This window comes from Mustela putorius, unplaced genomic scaffold (genome assembly GCF_011764305.1).
Source record: "Mustela putorius furo isolate JIRA1106 unplaced genomic scaffold, ASM1176430v1.1 tig00000193_pilon_pilon_pilon, whole genome shotgun sequence".
In the NCBI taxonomy this organism is placed as follows: domain Eukaryota; kingdom Metazoa; phylum Chordata; class Mammalia; order Carnivora; family Mustelidae; genus Mustela; species Mustela putorius.
Window position 1 is genome coordinate 1,126,252 of NW_025421309.1, and position 21,931 is coordinate 1,148,182.

General features: G+C 49.1%; 2 protein-coding genes across 5 annotated transcripts in view; both read right to left on the minus strand.

Moving 5' to 3' along the window:
* The window catches only part of ACACB (acetyl-CoA carboxylase beta), a 122,094-nt gene extending 118,339 nt beyond the window's left edge, over positions 1–3,755 (minus strand). The window contains exons 1-2 of one of the 2 annotated variants that reach the window (XM_004779103.3): positions 3,232–3,748; positions 1,600–1,694 (exon numbers count right to left, since the gene is read on the minus strand). The gene's annotated coding sequence lies outside the window, so the exon portion shown is untranslated. Of the gene's footprint in view, positions 1–1,599; positions 1,695–3,231 lie in introns of both variants that reach the window. The other variant, XM_045076726.1, reaches the window with a different exon arrangement.
* Positions 3,756–8,214: 4,459 nt separating this feature from the next.
* Positions 8,215–18,856, minus strand: UNG (uracil DNA glycosylase). Of its 3 annotated transcripts, none has more exons than XM_045076727.1 (7): positions 18,363–18,692; positions 17,634–17,840; positions 16,990–17,085; positions 14,115–14,212; positions 13,377–13,465; positions 11,876–12,054; positions 8,215–9,248 (listed from the first exon to the last, which is right to left on the minus strand). In XM_045076727.1, the coding sequence occupies exons 1-7, from the start codon at positions 18,591–18,593 to the stop codon at positions 9,108–9,110; spliced, it is 1,041 nt and encodes a 346-aa protein (XP_044932662.1). In that variant the 5' UTR covers positions 18,594–18,692; the 3' UTR covers positions 8,215–9,107. The 3 variants fall into 3 exon arrangements, with proteins under 3 accessions (XP_044932662.1, XP_004779159.2, XP_044932663.1); XM_004779102.3 differs by having other exon boundaries at positions 18,462–18,691; XM_045076728.1 differs by lacking the exons at positions 8,215–9,248; positions 11,876–12,054; positions 14,115–14,212 and having other exon boundaries at positions 18,363–18,856.
* Positions 18,857–21,931: the final 3,075 nt, after the last annotated feature.

The following is a 21,931-nucleotide window of genomic DNA, read 5'->3' on the forward strand; positions in this document are numbered from 1 at the left end:
TGAAAATGTTTTGTACAGCAATGGAAACTATCAAAAAAAACAAAAAGGCAACTTACTGAATGGGAGAAGATGTTTGCAAATGCTGTATCTGATAAGGGGTTAATATCCAAAATATATAAAGAACTTCTACAATTCAACAATGACAACAAAAACAAAACATCTGATTTAAAAAATGGGCAGAGGACCTGAATATTTTTCCAAGTAAGACACACAGATGGCCAACAGACACCTGAAAAGGTATTCAACATTGCTCATCATCAGGGAAATACAAATGAAAACCACCATGAGATACCACCTCATACCTGTCAGGATGGCTAAAACCACAAAGACAAGAAATAACAGGTGTCAGGGAGGATGCGGAGAAAGGGGAACCCCCGTGCCCTGTTGGCGGGAATGCAAACTGGTGCAGCCATTGTGGAGGCAGGATGGAGGTGCCTCAAAAAATTAAAAAGCGAATTACCATATGACCCAGTAATCACACTACTAAGTGTTCACCCAAAGAGAACAAACATACTGGGGTGCCTGGGTGGCTCAGTCGTTATGCGTCTGCCTTTGGCTCGGGTCATGATCTCAGGGTCATGATCCCAGGGTCCTAGGATCAAGCCCCACATCAGGCTCCCTGCTCAGTGGGGAGCCTGCTTTCCCTCTGCCTGCTGCTCCCCCTGCTCATTCTCTCTCTCAGATAAATAAATAAAATCTTTAAAAGAAAGAAAACAAAAACACTAATTTGAAAAGATATATTCATCCCTATGTTTACTGATATATTATCTACAATAGCCTAACAGACCATCAACAGACAAAATGGGTAATGAAGATGTGGCATAGATAGATATAGATACATATTTATATATTTATAAATAAATAAATATCTATAGATAGACATGGTGAAATACCACTCAGCCATAAAAAAGGAAAGAAATCGTGCCATTTGCAACAAAACAGATGGAGCCAGGGGTATCACGTTTGCTGAAACAAGACTGAGAAAAACAGAACCATATGAGTTCACTCATAAGTGGAATCTTCAAAAATGAATAAACAAAAAACTGAATCGGATCAATAAATACAGAAAACAAGCTGATGGTTTCCAGAGGGGAGGGTGGGAGGGGGATGGGCAAAATGGGGGAAGGGGAAGGCATCCTTAAGATGCCTCCTGTCATGGAATGAAGTCTCAGGAATAAAAGGCACAGCAATGGGAAGAGAGTCAATGATAGCACGAGAGCGATGGGACAGATGGTGGCTACACTTGTGATCACGGCGTGACAGAGAAGCTGAACCACTAGGCATACACCTAAAACTACTGTATCATGGCACATTAACTGTAGTCAATTAAAAAAAAAATGTTTTAGGGCGCCTGGGTGGCTGAGTCAGTGAAGCGTCTGCCTTCAGCTCAGGTCATGATCCCAGGGTCCTGGGATGGAGCCCAGAGTCAGGCTCCCTGCTGAGTGGGGAGTCTGCTTCTCCCTCTGCCCTTCATCCCTGTTACTCTCTCTCTCTCTCCCAAATAAAATCTTTAAAATGTTTTAAACATCTCCTTTGTATAAACAGAAGATGCCTTCCTAGAGCTGCTCAAATAAACTCATCAAGTGAGGATGTTTGTACCTCCAATCACATGAATGAGGATCGGCAGAGTCTTTCCATTTAAAACTCGGAGAAGTCAGTGAGGAAATCACATCTTCTAGATATTTCCCAAGACACTGTTAGAAGGAAAAAAATAATCAGATTATAAAAAATTGTCTCTACTTTGCAGTTTTTAAATGTAAAGACTGGCTTCCCAGGATTCTGCCTCAGTACTCAGTCCTGGGCTACTGTGGATGGTGGGTCTCCCAACTTCCACGGAAGCCCACTGATGGTAAAGTAATAATAATAAAAAATAATAATTATGATTATCGGGAGAGACAGTTGTGTACCGGGTGAAGGCACAGAATAAGTCTTTGAGAAACCAGGTCTAGGAAGGTTTTTTTTTTCCTTTTTCTTTCTTTTGGTTCTTTTTTTCTTTAGAAATAAGATTGGGGGTGGGTGGGGGGTAGGCAGCAGGAGAGGGAGAATCCCAATTAGGCTCCACACCCAGTATGGAGCCTGACTTGGGGTTTGAGCTCATGCCCCTGAATTCAGGACTAGAGCTGAAACCAAGAGTTGGATGCTCCACGGACTCAGCCACCCAGGAGCCCCCAAGGTCTGGGAAGTCCTATGCCCAAATGGGCACACCAGGAGGGGGGGGCAGGTGTAAGGAGAGCACAAGAAGACCCGTTTTACTCCAACCGCTTGCCTTTTATTTCCTAGTGTACTTTAGAAACATGAAACATCCTTCTAGTGATACAGGACCATAACAAATGCTTCACTCTTTGGTCTGCTTTTATTTTTTTTTTTTTTAAGATTTATTTATTTAGTTATTTGTGACAGAGAAAGAAAGAGAGAGTGTGAGCAAGGAGGGAGGGGGGAGAAGGAGAGAGAGAATCTCAAGCAGACTGACTTCCCACTGAGTGCACAGCCCAATTCGGGCTCGATCTCATGACCCTGAGATCATGATCTGAGCTGAAACCAAGAGTCAGATGCTTAACCAACTGAGCCACCCTGGTGCCCCTAGAGTCTGCTTTAAAAAAAAAAAAAGAGTAATAGTCTGAGAGATGGGACATCTAGAAGAAACAGAACAGTATTCCTTAAGATGCCTCTGGGGGCACCTGGGTAGCTTGGTCAGTTAAGAGTCTTAGGTCACGATCCCTGGGTCCTAAGATAGATCCCTGGGTCCCTTCGGCTTAGGTCACGATCTCTAGGTCCTAAGACAGAGTCCCACATCGGGCTCTTAGCTCAGCAGGGAGCCTGCTTGTCTTTCTCCCTCTGCCTCCCCCCCTGCTTGTGCGCTCTCTCTCTCTCTCTCATAAATAAAATCTTAAAAAAAAAAAAAAAAAAGAGGGCTTAGAGGGAAGGAAAAAAAATCACACAACTGCCTGTTCAGTAATCCTAAAACCTAACCCTCCCATTTTGGTTTGTGGAACTGATGAAGAGAGTCTGCACGGAGATTCCCAGCAACATAAGCACTTATAGGAGGACAGAATGGCTGTTCCTCATCTAGGTTCCATTTCCAGCCCTCTCTCTGATCAGCTCCCCGAAAACTGAACAGGAGTTCTCATTCCCCTGGAAAGCCCGTCTGCCCTCTTCTGGGGAAGGACAGCCCAGTCCCCAGGGACACCGGTTTTCCAGCCAGGGACCCCAGGGAGGGGGAAGCTCACTTACCACCTGTCCCTCCACCTTGCCTCTTCCAGGTCTCCTCAACTGTGCCTTCAGGTTTGCACGTTCCGGGCTCCTTGTTTGCAAAGGGCCCGACTCTAAGCTGGCTAGCTGCTCGCTGCCAGGAGTATGAGCGTCACTTTTAGATTAACTGGTCCCTGCCGTTTAAAAATATCTCTGAAGCACTTAACCTTCAGGCGCTGGCTCCGTCCCAGCCCAGGCGTAGAACAGGATCCACCACCCTCCCCCCGCACTGTGTGGCCTCACCACTGCAGGACGGACCTGCTTGCTACCCAGACCTTTGCTGTCTTTCACAATTGTTCGATATCTAAGTCGTGGGGCATCTAAAGTCCATGTCGTCATCAGCGATCTGAACCAAGTCATTCCAGTCTTTCTTGGATAGGAAGAAAATTGATTGCACACAGGTTGCTGGATGTTTGAGAAACAGCTTCTGGGCCATGCCTGCAGGGAGAGGCTCCCAGCGGGTTGATGTAACTGTTACCCAAGGATCACCTGGCTTCTCTGCCTGGGAAAAGATGGCACAAAACTTTCTGAATGAAAACACCACCAAATAAAGTGTGCCTTAGAGAGGGAAACAAAACACCAACCCCAAATAGTTCCACTTCCATCCTGGGTGGCTGGTTCTCTCTGGGGCCCAGCAGGGAAGGTGGGAACCCAGGCCGCAGGGCCTGTGTTCTGTGCCAGGGGGAGAGCCAGAGGAATGTAGGACAAAGGTCACCTCCAGATCCAACCCAGGGCAGGGAGAGCAGAAGCCACACAAAAGGGCGCTGTGCTCTGACAAAAGGGGGAACGGCAGCTCAGTGGCCACAATCTCAGGAAACCGCCTCACTGAGGAGCAGGTAGAAAAACCCGCCAAGAGCCTGAACCTATGCAAAGCGGTTTAAATGGTGGCACGGACAGGTGCAGCCAGGGTGACTTCCTGTGCAGGCCTGTCCTCCAGAAAGGAAAAGTCAGCACACTGGACTCAGGATCTTCTCCACTGACTTGTAAGCAGGAAGCGCACTTTGTGCCCGCTCTTGAGGCCCTGACCCCATTGGCTGTAACCTGGGACAGCACCACACACGCTTTAGAGGGGGAGAGGGTGAAATCATTCGTGTTATGAGAGCGGAGCTCATGGTGCATGGCCCATACACCTTCCACCCTCCCTGGTCAGCAGCCCCAAGGCTGGGGCTTTGGGGACTCATCCAAACGCTGTCACTCAGGAGTAGCTCGCATAGTCCTCTCAATGAGGCACATTTTTCAACTACAGACGTGTCCTGTTTCTCCTGGGAGAGCCATCGGTGGTGACTTAGGGAACTTCTGTATCAACTCCATTCAGAAATCCCCCGAGAGCATCGCTAACAGTGATTGGGACAGAGTGTAAGTAGTGGCAAAGCGACAGGACTTTGAAATCAGGCTCACATGGGTTCGAGTCCTAACTCCTCTACCTGCGGCTCTGGGCAAATGGCAGAGGCTGCTGCCTTATCCAGCTATTTAACCACGTGGTTCAGAAAAAGGAAATAAAATCACATATGCCGAGCTTCTGCATGGTGGCTTGCTTTTAAAGGTGCTTTGTTATGGCTTCCTAATGAAACTCCTTACTTTCCAAAAGACTACAAATGTTCCCCACACCCCCTACACACACACACACACACACACACACACACACACCCCTCATTCTGGTAACTCAACTATCCCTCAACACTCTCTCTCTCTTCCCTGTCATAGGTATTTCCTAGAAGCTGAATGGTGGGCTGGAAACCAGTGAGTCTGTTCATGAGCTTTTCCCACCACACATAAGAACATTCATAGAGAAACAGATTTCTTCAAATAGATTTTAGATTCAGAAAGTCCTAAGTATCATTATTGCCAAAAAGAAAAAAATTAAGTGACCACACCGCATAAGGAAAACGGGGCATCCAGAAAGAGGCTGCTGGTCCTGTATATACTAGATGCTTCGTAAAAATACTGATGTCTCCTCTTCTCCCTGAGAACCAGTTAAATTACAATTTCTGGGAGTGAGCCTCGTGTTGATATTTTTTAGTTTCCCCCATGAGACAGGGAAACTGAAGGGACTCCATGAAAGAAAAAGCTGATTTTCTTTCTCTAGGTCTTTTCCTACTTTTAGTCTTTCTAGGACCTGCACCCCTACCCTGCCCATGCCTACATATGCGTCCTCCTTGCAAGGGACAGGGAGTTAATGGTTATCTTTGGAGTCTTCCAGGACAAAACAATGTATCTCAGGGAGGACCAGACGAAGCCATCATGTACATACTGCAGACCGCTGGCACTAGAAGGCCTGACCCCCAGACCTGCTGGCTCCAGGGAATGAGAGCCTTAGGATGGACCCTGTCCTTGTTCTCACCAGTTCCTACATGCCTGGGAGGACACGTGCCGAGACCACAGTCAGTCGGTAAGAACCCCAGGCTCCAGGCAAAAACAAGACTCATGCTCCTTTTCCTTTCCAAGTCTTCCAGACACTCTGAATCTGTTGTCTTCCATAAACTCTGCTCTCACTTCTGCTGGCTTGTGTTTGATTTCTACCTTGCATGAAAGCCAAGGACTCTTGTGGTAGACCTCTGGGTCCTCTGACCTGCCTGCCTCACCCACGTAAGCATCTGTGCTACCGTAATGTCTAAGGCATCCTAAGAGCTTGTTGAAAGCCTTTGGATCCTCCCTCCCCACCACAAATGCCACTAGCTGAGAGGAAGGGATACAGGAAATAGCAAAGAATGCAACTTCTTGATCTCCTGGTCTTCCCCCTCACCAACATTTGCATTTCTAAACATACTTTAAAAATTTTAAGATTCCAACCAAGATCATCAACACAGTGACTGACCTGAGGTTGTGAAACCCAGGTTCAAAGTGTGTTAGGACTCCCACGTGGGAAGAGAGACCACCCAAGTTCCAGACTTTTCTCAGCGTGGCTCACCACCAGGCAACAAGCCAGGCCCCTCCGAAGTAGCAGAGAACCCTACCTGTTTTTCCTTGCATGTATCTTGAAAGATCGACAAGGATGAAAAGCCACTGCCACATTTATGCCTCGTAAAGTTTGCTTCTCCAGTCCCAAACTAAGACTTTTTATTCTAGGTGCAAACCAAAGCAGAGAGTGAATTTTAGGAAGGACAGAATGCATTATGAATTCATGGGAGCATATTAACAGCATGCTAAAGTCTAAAAAATAACCCTCCCATTCTCTGACTTTGCCCTGCCGGACTGAGTTCACAGATAGTGACGTCCACAGTATTATTTTATAACTTGGGGTTCGCAGGACTTTTTGGAGTCACTGACTTCCTTGTTTTCTGAAAGCCCTCAGTAGATGCTCTTCTCCTTGTCTGAGAAGAGGGACAGAATCATTCTGGGCAGGATTCTCACACGATCCCACAACGGGCCACGCAGAACTGCCTGGTGGTGGCACACAGTATTTGTGCCCGGTGGGCAGTCATTGCAGATATCTGGGTGGGAGCTCCTAGAACAGGGCTCTGCCACCTGTGGCCCATACTGCCTGTTTTCCTATGGCTCTCAAACTAAGAGTGGTTTTTACGTTTGTTAAATGCTGGAGGGGGGAGGGGTAGAAAACAAGATTTCATGATGTACAAATCATATTCATTCCAATTTCAGTGTCCCTAGTTATTGGAAGACAGCTACACTTGCTTACCTACATTCTGCACGTGGCTGCAGTCTCTGCAACGGGGAATGGAGCAGTTCTCGTGGGCAGGATAACTGTAGAGCCTAAATTACTATATAGAACCCTTTATACAGAAAAAGTATGCTGACCCCCAACCTAAAAAGCCAAGATTGCCTTTTAATCATTTTTGCAAATATGATGCTGTAATCATAACACATCCAAAAATGTTTAGGAAGAACCCACAACTATGTAGCTAAAAGTTCATCAAAATGAGCCTTCTTAAAAACAAGTTATTAAACCTGCATTTCTTTGTGGGGGGGGGGAGGTGTCCTAAACCACTTGACATACATCTGTGTTCAGTTTAAAGCATCGCTGGACGTTCTACTATATTAAAAAAGAAAAAGCACAGGAGTTCGCTCTTTGATTCATGGTGATGCAAAGTTCGTGGCTTCTTCCCTGTTCACAGCTCTGCCTTGGGAGAGAACCCTTCATGAAAGCCAAGCTGATAGGATTCCTTCCCTTCTCTTAGATCAGTAAGTCCACTGTACTGTAAGGGAGGCCCCCAAAGCTACCAGAGAGCGAACTGAGAACGTGTCCTTGCCGCTCACCTTCCTTCTGTGAAAGCGTGCTTGCTTATGGCACCATGTGCTATCACACCCTCCATCTCATGTCACAACAAAGGCCTGGATGGGAAGCAATGCTCTCCAGCAATGGTTTCCAAATCTGTTCCCCCCACAAAAGAAATGAGATGGTCTTTTCTCATTAGATGCATTTTTTTCCTCAGCCACTGAAATACCCGGACGGACGTGCTAACCAGGCCTCTCCCTGTACTTCTGGCTTCCTTATCACACACCAGAAAGAGTCCAAGCTTTGATCCTGATAGTCCACCCCCCCTCAGGGCATCTTCCCAGTGCCCTGCCCTCACACTTGCAGGGCAGAGTCTGGAAACACTAGCAGAGCGGGGGTGGGGTAGCTTCCCATGCACTGTCCCGGGTGTTGGCAGGACACGTAGCCGTGATCGCGGGAGAAACGCTTTTCACCAGTCCCAAATGGCTCCTTCAGGGCCTCCGCGACTCCTGCTAGGGGCAGGGGGTCAGGTGGCATCCCCCAGGTCGCCATCCTGCTCATGCCCCTCCCAGGAATCCGCCCAGGGCTTACCCGGCCTCTGGAGGGGTGGGAGGCTCCATCCGAGGGGCGGGGCAGGAGGAGGGAGGAAGGAGGAAGGGCTGTGTAGGGGCGGCCCTTCCTGCCCATAATGGTTGCCATGGCGACCAACTACCCGGGCCCAAGGGCGGCCCAAGGACGTCCGCAGAGGCCCATGGATGCAGAGGGAACTGGCATGAAGGGCACTAGGCACCAAGTGAAACTTCAACAATCTTTTATTCCCAAACTCGGTTAACTCTTTCCCCGGCTAACATAACAGCATCCCCAACAGGATCTAGGATGGAGGTGCAGACCTAAGGAAGATTGTCTCCCCAATAGGAAATTACAAAATATATATATATATACATCTGCATATTTCTAAAACAGCAAAATTCACCAGTGTTGCAGGGGGAAAAAAAAATCCCCACGTGATTTCAGTCCATAGAAAACAGCCTTCGGCAGTCTGTGCTGCCTTAAAAACCTAGGAGAAAAGCATTTTCTCGCTTAAAAAAAAAAAAGTAAAAATTTCCCCTTTCAATTTCCACTGCTCACTCCTAGAAACACCCAGAGGATTAACTATGAAAATAAGCCCCAGCTCATTTCCCTCTGCTTCTCTGTGAAGACTCACACAGCATTCTTCAATTTCTAGGCACTTGCAAACTGTCCTGCTTCCTTCAGGAGTGGGGGCCTGAGGGCTCAGGAAAGGATGGAGGAAACAGATGTACTTGGCCAAGAACTGGAATGCCAGGCAGGGCATTGGCAGGGGAGGGGAGGGGGACTTTCTAGATAAACACACCTGATATCTTTAACCAAAAGTCTAACCAGCCAGGTAAAAAACAAATAGCAGCTGACTGTACCAAGAGGTGCTTCTGTCCCCCGTCCCCTTCTACCATAAGGTGACAGAAGTTGTCTCTGTATTTGACCCCCCCCCCACCCTCTCCCAAACACCGTGACAGCAGGTTTTAGGCCAAAGCCATGTTGCAAAGACAGCAACATAGTCCCAGCCAGGGTAGAGAGCCCTGGAGGCTTCTGTCTGGGTCATGCGGTCACTCCTAGCAAATACTTTGATAGCTTCCAGAGAACTGCCCAGAGACAGCCCTTCAGATCAGAGTCACAGGTCCTTCCAGTTGATGGGCTCCTTGCCAGACTTCTGCAGCAGCTCATTGGTTTTAGAGAAATGTCTACATCCAAAGAACCCTCTGTACACCGACAATGGGGAGGGGTGGGCTGTCTGTAGCACATGGTGGCGTTTCTGAAAAAGAAGGAACGAGAGAAGCAATCTCCAGCAGCACATCTGGCTACAAAGGCACCATCTATGCAATGGTCACAGGCCCAAATCTCAGGGCCCCACAGTCCCACTGCTAAGAATGCAGTTGCTCAAGGGCCCCATGATGCGTATACCTGTAAGAAGATGCAGGTGTGAAGGGGTCCATGGCAGCACGGCCTGTATCAGGTAGAAGCTCATCCAAGTCCAGTGTTATGCACTGGCTAAAAGGACTTTACCGAACTTCTTACAATGGAATACCACAAGGCTACTAGAAAAATAAGGCTGAGCTACACATGCTGATAAGGGACTACCTAAATTTATCAAGTGGAAGGAAAAAAGGTAAATTGCCTAAGTTTTTCTGGAAAAAGACCCCAAACACTCTTTATAGTAGTTCCCTGAGGAAAAACAGTGGAAGGCATTTACTTTCCATTTTGCACTTTTCTGTGTAACCCGTATGGTCTACAAAACCAGAATACATGATTTTTAAAATAACAGCCGTACTTTCCGAGCAGGAAAGACTGGGCCAAATTTGTTTTCTTCTTTTTTGTATTTAAATAAAAACCACCTCACAACTAATTGTTTTCACACCATCTCTGCCTTTGAACAGCTCAGTCTCGGAGGGGCCACATCTGAAGGCACGCAGCCCAGTGTGGTGCATAACCTGGAGCCTGGCGCCAGTTGGCCTAGGTTCCAGTTCGGACTCTGCCACGTCGTGTGGCTGCAGAGAAGCAAACGAATCCAGGCTGCGCGTCCTTCCGCTGGTGTGAAGGGGTTCTAATGGTGCTTAGCTTGTGGACATCCTGACATCCTGTGTACCAACCAGCAATGCCCGTGAGTATCGTAAGAGTGGGACAGGTGAGGGGGGTCAAGTGCTTACTAGTGTGCTGCCTGCCACGCGGTTCGGGCCCCCGAAAATCTGAGCCGTGCTGGACTTTGAAGGATGAGTGAGTCAGCCTCTGGAGAGGGGAGGCAGGTGGGGAAGTGGGAGGCAGGAAGAGATCAAGGCGCTCCAGTCAGCCTGGAGCAAAGAGGGGAAAAGCGGAGCTGCTGCCGAGAGGCAGCTCCAGACCCCAGCCCGCCAGCCCAGGGCAGGGCCTTGAGGGGGGGGCACACCCAACACTCCAGCAGGATCAGGGAAGGGGAGTGTCTGAGAGCAGGGGAAGGCTACAAATGAATGCCCTGACAGGGTATGGGGTGAGCAGGGGGAGAAGGGTAGGGAGAAGAAGGAAGTAGGGAAAAAAGGGAGGAGGGAGGAAGGAGTCACAATGCTGATTTCTGGCTGGACAAGCACATGGTGGTCCTTTCTATCCTGGGGGAGTCTGCAGGAGCCAGTGGGGCAAGGCTGGATGAGCCAAGGAGAAACCTACCTGGGAGAGGGTGGAATCTGGCATGCTGAGGGGCACGGGTAAGGAGGCAGCTGAACACACAGGCCTAGTGCTCGGAAAGCTACCTGGCTGGACATGCACCTGCTTCTGATCGTCAGGCTACTCTTACAACAGCTTTCCGTCAAAGCCAACCATTTTCAGTAATAAAAGCTACACACATGCAGAGAAAGAGCTATGCAGACTATGAGCAGATGGGAGAGTACTCCCGGGGACCCCTTCCTGACCTCGACACTGATCGTAGCGGCCAGTTCATTCAGGTCAGATCTTACTCCTACTATTCACTTCCTCAAAACACCTGAAAACATCTTGTTCATTCCCACAGAAACTTTACAGACAACCGCACTCACACACTCCACTGCTGTTCCCATCAAGGCTCGGGAAGGCGACATCAGAAACTCCACGCCAGTGGCCATCCGCACCAGGCCGGCCCCTGAGCAGAGGGGACTCAGTGGGGAAACTCCTCACTTACTTACTATCTTACTATCCAGTTTTATTTGTTTTTAATCATGTGAACCTACTACCTTAAAAAAATAAAATAAAAACCCAAGATGAAAACCAATTCCATTTAAGAGAAAATGGAGAAGTGGGACAGGCTAGGGACTGGGTGGCCAGCACAGAACCCAAATACACCCACCAGGCCCCTAGCCCCCACAGCCTAGACAGAAGTGACAGTGGCTCACTCCAGTAAGGGATCAGTGTCAACAGCGAGCAGCAGGACTGGTATGTTCTCAGGAGGTAAGGGGACAGGATTTGCTGCCGGAATGGGTTTAAAGGGATGAGGGGAAGGATTCAAGGATGGCTTCTGGTTTTTCATCTCAGCACCAGGAATGTTGGTACTTCTGTAAGTAAACCGAGAAGCAGAGGAGCACATGGGGGTGGGGGAACAAAGGATGGTTTGGGGATGTGGGTCCTTGCCTTCTTCATCACTCATTGCACCGCATTTATTGAGTAGAGCCTGTTCTCAATCTATGGACACAGGAAGCATATGCCTGTAGTACTGACTCTAGTACATCTGAAGGTGGCCCTTTGCTTTCCTCACACACAACTCATCATTCCTATAATCTGTCTGAATTTTGCATAATTTTCAATGGGAAACATGACCCTCACTATAAGACTTTAGGGAAAATGAACTTCACCTTGTGACATGGGTTTTCCAGGACCACATAGCAGGGATTCCTAGGATTTTCTAAACTGGTTTAAACTGTTTAAAAAACAAAACCACCATACCCTGTCAATGGCACTGCCTTTCTTCTGAGCGTAAGAGCCCCAGAGCAAAAAGACCAGGCCAGTGGAGTTCTGATTTAGCCAGGATACGACCGCATCAGTGAACTGCTCCCAACCTCTCTCCTTGTGAGAATTAGCCTGGTGTGCCCGGACGGTGAGGACAGCATTGAGTAAGAGAACACCTACGGACACACACCAAAGAAACAGGTTAAGAGACAAATAAGCCAATAAAACAGAGCATTTTACTTTAATCTCTGCAATTTCATCATCATCTGAGTTTTTAACAGTGATTGTGCCTTACATCTGTCATCCGAGTTGTTTTAAAAATATACCCCAAGGGGCATCTGGGCAGCTTAGTTGCTTAGTGTCCAACTTTTGATTTTGGCTCAGGTCATGATTTCGGAATTGAGAGAGTGAGCCCCCATGTTGGGCTCTGTGCTCAGTGGGAGGTCTGCTTGAGGTCCCCTCTGCCTCCGCCCCTCTCCCCATTCCCTCACTCTCTCTCAATCTTTTTTCAAAGATTTTACTTATTTATTTGACAGAGACAGCGAGGGAAGGAACACAAGCAGGGGGAGTGGGAAAGGAAGAAGCAGGCTGAGCACAGAGCCTGACGCAGGGCTCCATCCCAGGACTCTGGGATCCTGACCAGAGCCGAAGGAGACGCGTAACGACTGAGGAACCCAGGAGCCCCTCAAAGTAAAATTTAAAAAAGGTATGTATATCCCATGTAACATTAAGTAACCCTTGAAGATAACAAATGGAAGCTGAAACATTTCACTGAAACAAAAATCCAACGGTAAACATTCTTTACTTATCCTGGTTATAGTTCATTTGTAGAAAGGAAGGAAGGAAGGGTGGGGTGAGAGGAGGGAGGAAGGGAGGGAGGAAAAAAAAGGGAGAAAGACAAACCTATAAATAGGTATTAAACACAAAAAAACACAGCCTTAGTATTGAAATGAGAAAGGTGAGGTCATCCCCTAAGTGGTCAAAGTTAGCAGTTAAATTTAAAATATTAATAACAAGGGGGCACCTGGCTGGCTCAGTCAGAGAAGCATGGGACTCCTGACCTCAGGGTTGTGAGTTCAAGCCCTATGTTGGGCGTAAAGATTAAAAATAAATTGGGGCACCTGGGTGACTCGGTGGGTTAAAGCCTCTGCATTGGGCTTAGGTCATGATACCAGGGTCTTGGGATCGAGCCCCGCATCGGGCTCTCTGCTCAGCAAGGAGCCTGCTTCCCTTTTTCTCTCTCTCTGCCTGCTTCTCTGCCTACCTGTGATCTCTGTCAGTGAAATAAATAAAATCTTTTATAAATAAATAAAATTGAGAAACAAATTTCTCTTTTGAATGAAAGAAAACAATGGCTAGAAAATAAAAAGGGGGATACATCTTTATTTCTGTACACGCAGCCATTTATTTCCTGTTCCTTGATAAACATAAGCCAGCAGGACAGAAGGAAAAGTGTGCTGAAATCCGTCCAAAGCACATCTCAGAATGGTTGGCTCACCTTGCTTGGCCCACCCAGATAAATCTCCGTGACCAGGATGAACGAAACCCTCTATGTCTGTAGACAGCTCTTTATAAATGTTCTCCAAACTGAAAGCAAACCAGAAGAAAAAGAACAGGATCTTGAGCACAAGTCTGAAAATTCAGTAGCTTCCAACAGATCTGTGGATCACAGTCAGCACCACCAGCCCTTGGAGGGGAGGGCAGCATGAACCTGGAGGATTTATGAGGAAGCACCACCGTTCCTTCTGATACAACCTTGTCAAAGATCTTTGGTCTAGGCTCAGATTTAAGAGCATGCTTCAGAAGTTTTAAAAAATATCAGCCTGGGAGTTAACGACCTCTCAACTAATGCTTATGGCTTAAGTTTCTGCATTGGTTATATTCACAAAAGGCATCTGTAAAATTCCCCAAAGCCGTGGGTTTTAACCACGGGGGATTCTGCCCCCCCCCCAGGGGACCTTGGGCAAGGTCTATTTACTAGTGCTCTCTGGTTCTGGAAGGGGTGGGGGGTGCGGGGTCAGTGTTGGGAGCATCTAGTGGGTGAGCCCAGGTGTGCTACTCAGCATCCTAAAGCGAGCGCACAGAACAAAACCTTTCCCGCACAAAAACACAGCCCCCAATGTCAATGCTAACAAGACAAAGAAACCCTGCTCCAAAGGCCACTGTAAGGTGTACCTACAGCCTGCAAAGTACACATCCGAAAATAATCACACTTGGACCCAAGCCATAATCATACCTGGGTGGCGGTGGAACGGGTCTTTGAACACTAAAGCAGAGCCCATGGGCTTGGTTGGGTCCATGATACGGATCCTGTCCCAGGATGACAACCTTCACCTGTGAATACCAGGTGGCAAGAAATTCAATAGTATCGCACAAGCAGGTTAAACAAACACCTGGCTGATAACCTGTACAAAGGACCACGATGATGAGAAAGGCAGCCTGCCTCTCCCTGACCCAAACTAAGAACCCCCAGAAGGGAGTGGGTCATCATCACTGGGCCCCATTACTTTCCACTGTCAAATTATCCTTCATGCCATCACCTGCTACACCTACTCCTTCTTTGATGCAGGTGGGTGAAAACAAGTCCACCTCCTTCATTTTTCAGATTACAGAAATATGCCCTTGGCCCAAGTATAACCATCCAGAAACACATGAAGTGGCTTGTTGTCTCCCACTCATCCCTACCCCCTCCTGATTCAACCCTATAAAGTTAGCTATATAATTGGGGAAATCGTACTCATCACCCTACATGTTTGTACTTCTCACATCATGCATTTTAGGCATCCTTCATTACGCCTCTAGAGCAGTCACTGGTAGGCAGGTGGCTTGTTTCCTAGTCTTTTTCATCACAAAAAGTGCCACAAACGTCCTAGTATGTATTATCTTTATGTCCTTTTTGTTTTTATTTCTATGGAACAAATTCAGAAGGGGAGGTGCTGGTCCAAGGACAAGTGTATTTTAAATTCTCATAGACGTGTACCAAACTACTTTGAAGTTGAAGCTACCAAATTCCTACCAGCCACCCATGAAGATGCCTCTTCCCCATATCCTCTGAGGGATGAAGACAATGAGGTCAAAGGGCCATGGAGAAGATGGCAACATGCAATGAAAAGTAAAGAGATCAAGGTCAGGCACAGTGTTAAGATACAGCTAGCCAGGCGCCTGGGTGGCTCAGTGGGTTAGGCCGCTGCCTTCGGCTCAGGTCATGATCTCAGGGTCCTGGGATCGAGTCCCGCATCGGGCTCTCTGCTCAGCGGGGAGCCTGCTTCCTCCTCTCTCTCTCTGCCTGCCTCTCTGCCTACCTCTGTCGAATAAATAAATAAAATCTTTAAAAAAAAAAAAAAAAAGATACAGCTAGCCTGTTGATCTGCTGCCTGCCTACCTCTTCTTCATTCTCCTGCTTCTGCCCCTGGTGCTCCTTCTCAGAATCCACCCGTAGCCAACATACATTACATCCTTAAAATCCCAACCTTCAGACACCAGGAACCTTTTGTGGACCTCCCTCTTGCAACCACCGGTGCTCACTCTGAATGCAGCACATTCTCCCTTATGAAGCAACCGGTCCCAGCAGGAGAGCTTTTGGGTTCTGGTCCTGAATAAGGGATGACCTTGAAGGAGCCACTTAACCTTTCTGACCTTCCATATGCGTCTCTGCAAAGAGGATCTGCTAGACCTTCAGATCCTCAGAACTTTCATACTCTCTTACTCCTCTCCTTGTGGACACTGGTCATTGGCATTCAAAAGAAGACCCACAGATCAAACAAGGCACAAACTAGGACTGAATTTTAAAGGACTTAAGTCCGGGAACACCTGGGTGGTTCAGTTGATAAGCGTCTGCCTTCAGCTTGGGTCATGATCCCAGGATCCTGGGATTGAGCCCCCAAGAGCCCGGGGCTCCCTGCTCAGCGGGGAGCCTGCTTCTCCTTCTTCCATCCCCCTGCTTGTGTTCCCTCTCTCACTGAGGCTCTGTCAAATAAGTAAAAAACTCTTTAAAAAGGGGGGGGGGGGAAAGGACTTAAATCTCTTTGACTTTATTTATTTGACAGAGAGAAATCACAACTAGCAGAGAGGCAGGAGGAAGCAGGCTCCCCGCGTTCCCAGGACCCTGGGATCATGACCTGAGCCGAAGGCAGAGGCCCCAACCACTGAGCCACCCAGGCGCCCCTCTCTTTGACTTTATAAAACCAAGAGCTATATTCAAAGTTCTTGCTCTGAAGTGAAAAATGGTCAAGTCTGCAAAGTTTTAGGTATGGCAGCTTTATCCACAGGGGTCATTCACCCACTTCACTTCCATTTGGTTTAACAGACACGGTATGAAATCACAGGATTCCTGCCTTCAGCTTAGAAAATGGGGGAGAGAAAGGGATAAGATCAGAATGGTAGTGGCTTCAAGGGAGTTGCCATCGATGGATCTAGTTGGGTTTTCAACAGAGAAAACTGTCATACTTGCCAACTCTTTAAGTAGGAGAGTTGGGGGTGAAGAGGAGGCTGGAAGGTCGAACACGGCTATTTTCATGTTCAGCTTCCATCGTTCATACAGTGACTGAAAGCCATAAACCAGTTTCTGAGCAGGAGACTGAAGGGACAGACCAGCTGGCAAGCAGCCTGTACACAGAATGAACCAGAGCAAAGGAATGCTAACAGAATAGTAAGACTGATGCGCCAGAAGTCAAGAGCTTGAAAGCATCAACTATGAAAGACAGCGTGGGTCACAAAGAAAGAATACTGAGCTGCAAGTGAAAGGGTGGGGGGAGGGGGAGCTGTGCTAACCAGTTGCAAAAGACCTCAATTCTTCATGCCTGTTTCCTCAACACCACCATAAGACCTCATATTGGCATGTAGTTGGTATCAGGATTAAATACAAAAAACTAGAGCACACAGACACAGGTCTACATACAGATTTTTTTTTTGGGGGGGGGGGCTGCATGGCCACACATACTCAAAGTTAGAAAGCTAACAGGCTAAACATTTCGGTATTTTATTTATTACCCCAGCAGGGACAGGCACTTGCGGGGGTGGGTGTTTGTGCGGGAGTGCTCATGTAATTAACAAATACATACTATTTGACTCCCATGCCTCTTTTACTTGACTCTCCAACCACAGGTACTTACATGTCTTATGTCACACATCTGGGTCCACGTGAAGACTTGGTGTGGGGGTGGATAAACAGTGTAATGTTTTCTTTCTTCCGCGACAAATCCCATTAGCTGATGGTAAAGACATCAGATTTCCAATCAGACTCACCGCCAAGTTTTAAGAATTCAGTAAGGAGGCTTCCAGTGGAGGCTAACTGAAGAAACATTATTTAACTCTCTGCCACGTTGTATAGGCATATTCTTTTGAGAAACAAAAACTAGACTTGCAGGTCGCCAAAGAGGTCCCCCCTCTGCTTTGGCGCCCTTCCCCTTTGTTTGGACCAGGTCTAGGTAGACTGGCCTCGCTGCTCTCACTTCCTATTGGTGTCAGCCCCTCCCTCTTTTTGTAAAGGCTGCACCCGGTTTCACAGTCTGGTTTGCGGTTTTACCGTGCAGCTCTTTCCTGGAGAGCAGACCCGCTGAACAGTTTACAAGAAGCCATGCCATCTTACAGCCTTTTTAAAAAACTTCAATAAAGCCTAAGAAGGCAAAACACCGTGGCTGTTATTCTACTATTTTACCGGGAAAGGGACGTTAAGGGAGGGAATACGGGAGCTTACAAACGTGGACTCTGCAGGCTACCCTAGCAAGACCGAAGGGCCCGCAGCCTCCAGATTTACCTTGATGAAATACGGTTTCCCGAACTCCGCGCTGAGCGGCTTCTTCCAACTCTCACCGAAACCCACTGGCACGTTGCGCGCGGCGAGTCTGAGCAGGGCGGCGGCCTTGTTCCTCTGGATACGGATCAACTGCTCGGGGCTCAGCGGCGAGGAGGGCGGCGTGCCGGGGTCCTCCTGCCCGGCCCGGGCCTTCTTGGGGGGACTTGCCTGCAAGTGATCCCCGCAGAGGCGGGTCACAAGCTGCAGAGGGCCACGCCCAGGCGCCCGCAGATACCGCCCCCAACCCCACGGCCCATAGCCGAGCAAGCCCATTCGCCGGGCTCCAGCCCCCAGGGGGCAAGTCACAGCAAAACCGAACTCTGGGAGTCGGGTCCGGGAAGGCAGACTGCTGCCCCCAGTATGGAGTTTGGTATTAAGATGGGGCTGCGAGACTGTCTGGTGAGCTAGGTTCGCTACGTCTCCTGCGCAGTTGGCGGGAAGGGAGGCCCTGACCCCGGCGCCCCGCCCCCCCGCGTCCCCACGTGGTCTTTTCGCGGCAAAAACCTCCCGGGGTAAGTCCCGCCTCCCTCCCCTCGGCCCGAGCTGGGAGGCTCCCTCGGCTCTGATTGGCGCCGCGGGCCCCGAGGTTCATCCCCATTGGCTGGCCCCCCCAGAATGGCTGCCGACAGGCGACAGCACGGGCTGTTTTGAACACGTGCAGTCTGCTTTGAACACAGGGACCCAGCTTACAGAGTCGGTGGCGCGTCCCTGCAACCCCTCGGCCAAGCGGGGCCCGTCGCCCTCCTCCCCGTCCCTTGCCCCCGGTGCCCGGTCCCCGTCGCGCCTCACCGCCGCATCCCCGCTCTCTTCAGCCACCGCCGCCACGCCGGTCCCCAGGTCGGCCGGCTCGGGACTGCGGGCACGTCGCTTCCCGGCGGGGGTGGGAGAGAAAAAGGAGTAGAGGGTCTTCTGGCCGATCATCCCGGAGCCGAGGAGAGCGGCCGCGCGCCGCTCGGAGAACCCGCCGTCTGCGCCAGGCGCGGCGATCCCAAATTGGCGCCAAACGGCTCGCGCATGCTCCGACCGGGGCGGGGAGGGGGGAACGGGGGGCGGCGAGGGCCTAGTGCGCCTGTGCCAGAGGGGCTGCGGCGAGAGGGACCCAGTGGGGCTTGAAAGCCTCAGGTGGTAGGCGGGGTCCTTGGGTGCGCCCGCTTGGGAGTTTACTCTTTCATTCATAGTACTCAGCCATCACACCCTCGCCTTGGGGCTCGTCCCTCTGCCTCTGCCGCAAGGAAAAGGAGGAAAAAAAAAAAAAAGCACCTTCCCCGAGGGGTAGTCGTGGGAGTGAAATTAGCATTAAAACAGTCCTTTGCTTTGCTCTCAGGTACAGGTCCTCATCCTGTTTTCACAAAACTTATTTTACTGACAGCAAGCTAGAGCCAAGTGCGGTCGTGCGTTTTGCCTAACCTGTAAGGTCTGGGGGAGACTTTAACTGAGGTCTTGAAGATTAAACGCCAAACTCCGCATCCTCTTCAAGGCACCACCGCCCCCCTCCCACACACATACCGGCAGTCCTTCTTGTTCCGCGTTCCCTCCCCACATCCCAACCGACAATGGGTCCTCTTGGTTCTATCTGCAAAATAAACCCCAGATTCCACGGCCCCTCTTCATCACCTAGCTACACTCCCTGGCTGCTCTCATTTTGAAATGGAAATTACATCGTGGTAATCCCGGCGTAACAATCCTCCCTACGGTTTCCAAATTTTAGAATAAACCCGTTTCTTACCCGGCTGGCAGAGCTGTATCCGTCTAACCGAAGCCCTACTACTGTGAGGTGACTGCCATAGCCAGCGTGTCCCTTATGTGGCCTGTGCTCTCTCGCTCGGTCTGCCTCCCTACCTGGTAAGCTTTGGGTCTCAACTCAGGTCCCTTCCTCTCGATAAGGGAACAAAACAAGCAGAGGACGGAGCAGAAGAGGTTACCCTGCCCCTCCCCTCCCTGGTTGGGACCTGTGTGACATTCTTCTAGGAATCTCCCATCTTCTGTTAAATACCTTGCTAGAGGGGGAAAAACAACCTTAACCTGACAATGGCAAAGGCCTCAAAACCCCGGGTATCTTGTAGGTTCTCTTTAGTATATGAAAGTTCTGTTGAAACTGATGAAGTTCTAGAACCTAGGTGAGGTTTGGTGGGCTGAGGTCCGGAGCCGATGACCAAGAAAGAATTCTTGAGACATCTTTGGTGCAAAATGGTGGTTTATTAAAGCACGGGGACAGGACCCGTGGGCAGGAAGAGCTGCCTCGGGTTGTGAGGGATGGCAGGTTATGTACCCTGCTGTTGGGGGAAAGGTGAGGGGAAGGGAGGTTTCAGTGGAGTTTTCATATGCTAAAGAGGGCCTACAGGTGCCAGGATGTTCCAGGCCTGCCGGAGGCCTTGCCCTTGCTGCTGGATCAATGTTGTCTTTAGACCAGCCATTAACATTAAGATCTTTGGGAGACTTTTTGGTGGGGTGTCACAATCCTGCTATCAATCGTCTTTGTTAGTGAGATTTAGGACATTTGTAAGCCAAGGGAGACTCCTGTCTAGCAGGATTGTGAGCTCTGCAAGTTAACTATTTGCTTATTGTTCATGGCAGTCAGGGCTGCCTGAGGGACGCTACACTTATGGAGGGGAAAGGGTGAAGAGGGGGTGCAAGGCGCCAGCTTTTGCTTTGTCCTCAGCCAGCCTCCTGCTCATCAAAACCATTTTCCTTACCTCCCCCAATCCCTTTGTATATAACCTGCCCCCACCTCACAACCCTGGGGCAGCAGTTCTTTCTGCTTCAGGGACCCCATGCTTCAGTAAACCAACACTTTGCACCACAGATGTCTCAAGAATTCTTTCTTGGTCCTCCGGCTCTGCACTCCACCCCACTGAACCTCACCTATATTCTAAACCTTCATCACTCTGGAAGGCCTTCCCCTCTGCCCCCACGTTCTAGCTGGTCTGCCTCCCTACCATAGCTTCTACACTATCTTAAATTATCTTATGCATTCTTTGCTTGTTTATTTGTCTCCATCTCCAAAATTTAACCCTGCTGGGGGCAGGTGATGTGGGAAACAAAGGCAGAAAATTAAATGTCCTTATAACAGGCAGCCCACTGACAAATACTTGAGGCAGGCAAAGTATAATGTCCTTCCTGGAAGCTCCTAGTGTTTTCAATGCCTTGCTAGAGGGAAAAGCAACCTTAGTTTGACAATGGCCAGGCCTCCGGTGTCCTGTGAGTCTTCTTTAGTATATGAAAATGCTTTTGGAACTTCCCTTATCTTTACTTCCCCCACCCTGCAAAGTGTATAGTCCGTTGCTCCTCACAGTCCCAGGGCCCTGGGGAGCTAATTTCACCTGTGGGTCCAGTCCTCGTGCCTTAATGATGAGGGAACATGAGGCTGGCTGAAGACAAAGCAAAAGCTGGCGCCTTGCACACCCCTCTCCATCCACTCCCCCTCGGTAATGATGTGTAGCATTCCTCAGGCAGCCCTGACTGCCATGAACAATAAGCAAATAGTTAACTTGCAGAGATCACAATCCTGCAAGACAGGAATCTCCCAATTACCTTGATGTTAATGGCTTGCTAAAAGACAACCTTGGTCTTCTGGCACCTCGTAGGCCCTCTTTAGCATATGAAAACTCCATTGAAACCTTCCTTCCCCTCACCTTCCCCCAACCGCAGGGTACATAACCCGCCATCCCTCTCAGCCCTGGGCAATGGCTCTTCCTGGCCACAGGTCCTGTCCCAGTAATAAACCACCATTTTGCACCAAAGATGTCTCAAGAATTCTTTCTTGGTCATCGGCTCCGGACCTCAGCCAACTGAACCTCACCTAGGTTCTAGAACTTCATCACATGGAGCCCGAACGTGGGGCTGTGAGTCTTTACATTTGGACTCTGAGTTTCGGTGCAAAATTGGTGAGTACTCCCTCTCCTTTTCCTTTACTCTCATTCCAGGGCTTTTCAAGGAGTCTTATTTCTTATTGGAACACTTGCATGTCAGTTGCTCAGGCTGTAATCCTCTAGCCTGTGGCTACTCTACGGGGAGGAGAGCGTCTGCGTTTTGGCTGTTAGTACCCTGGCCGGAATGGCAATAAGACCCAGAAACTTGATGGCCTCTCTTTATTCCTGTTCTTACATAAAGTTGTCTCTCTTGGGCACGGGACAGCCTCCTAAGTCACCAGGATGGCTGCCAATCTTAAGATTCCCGTGTGAGGTTTCCTCCTGATTGATCTAATGTGATCCCCTCCACATCCCTGGTCTAGCCACTTTTGGCCGAGAGACCTCCGCTGG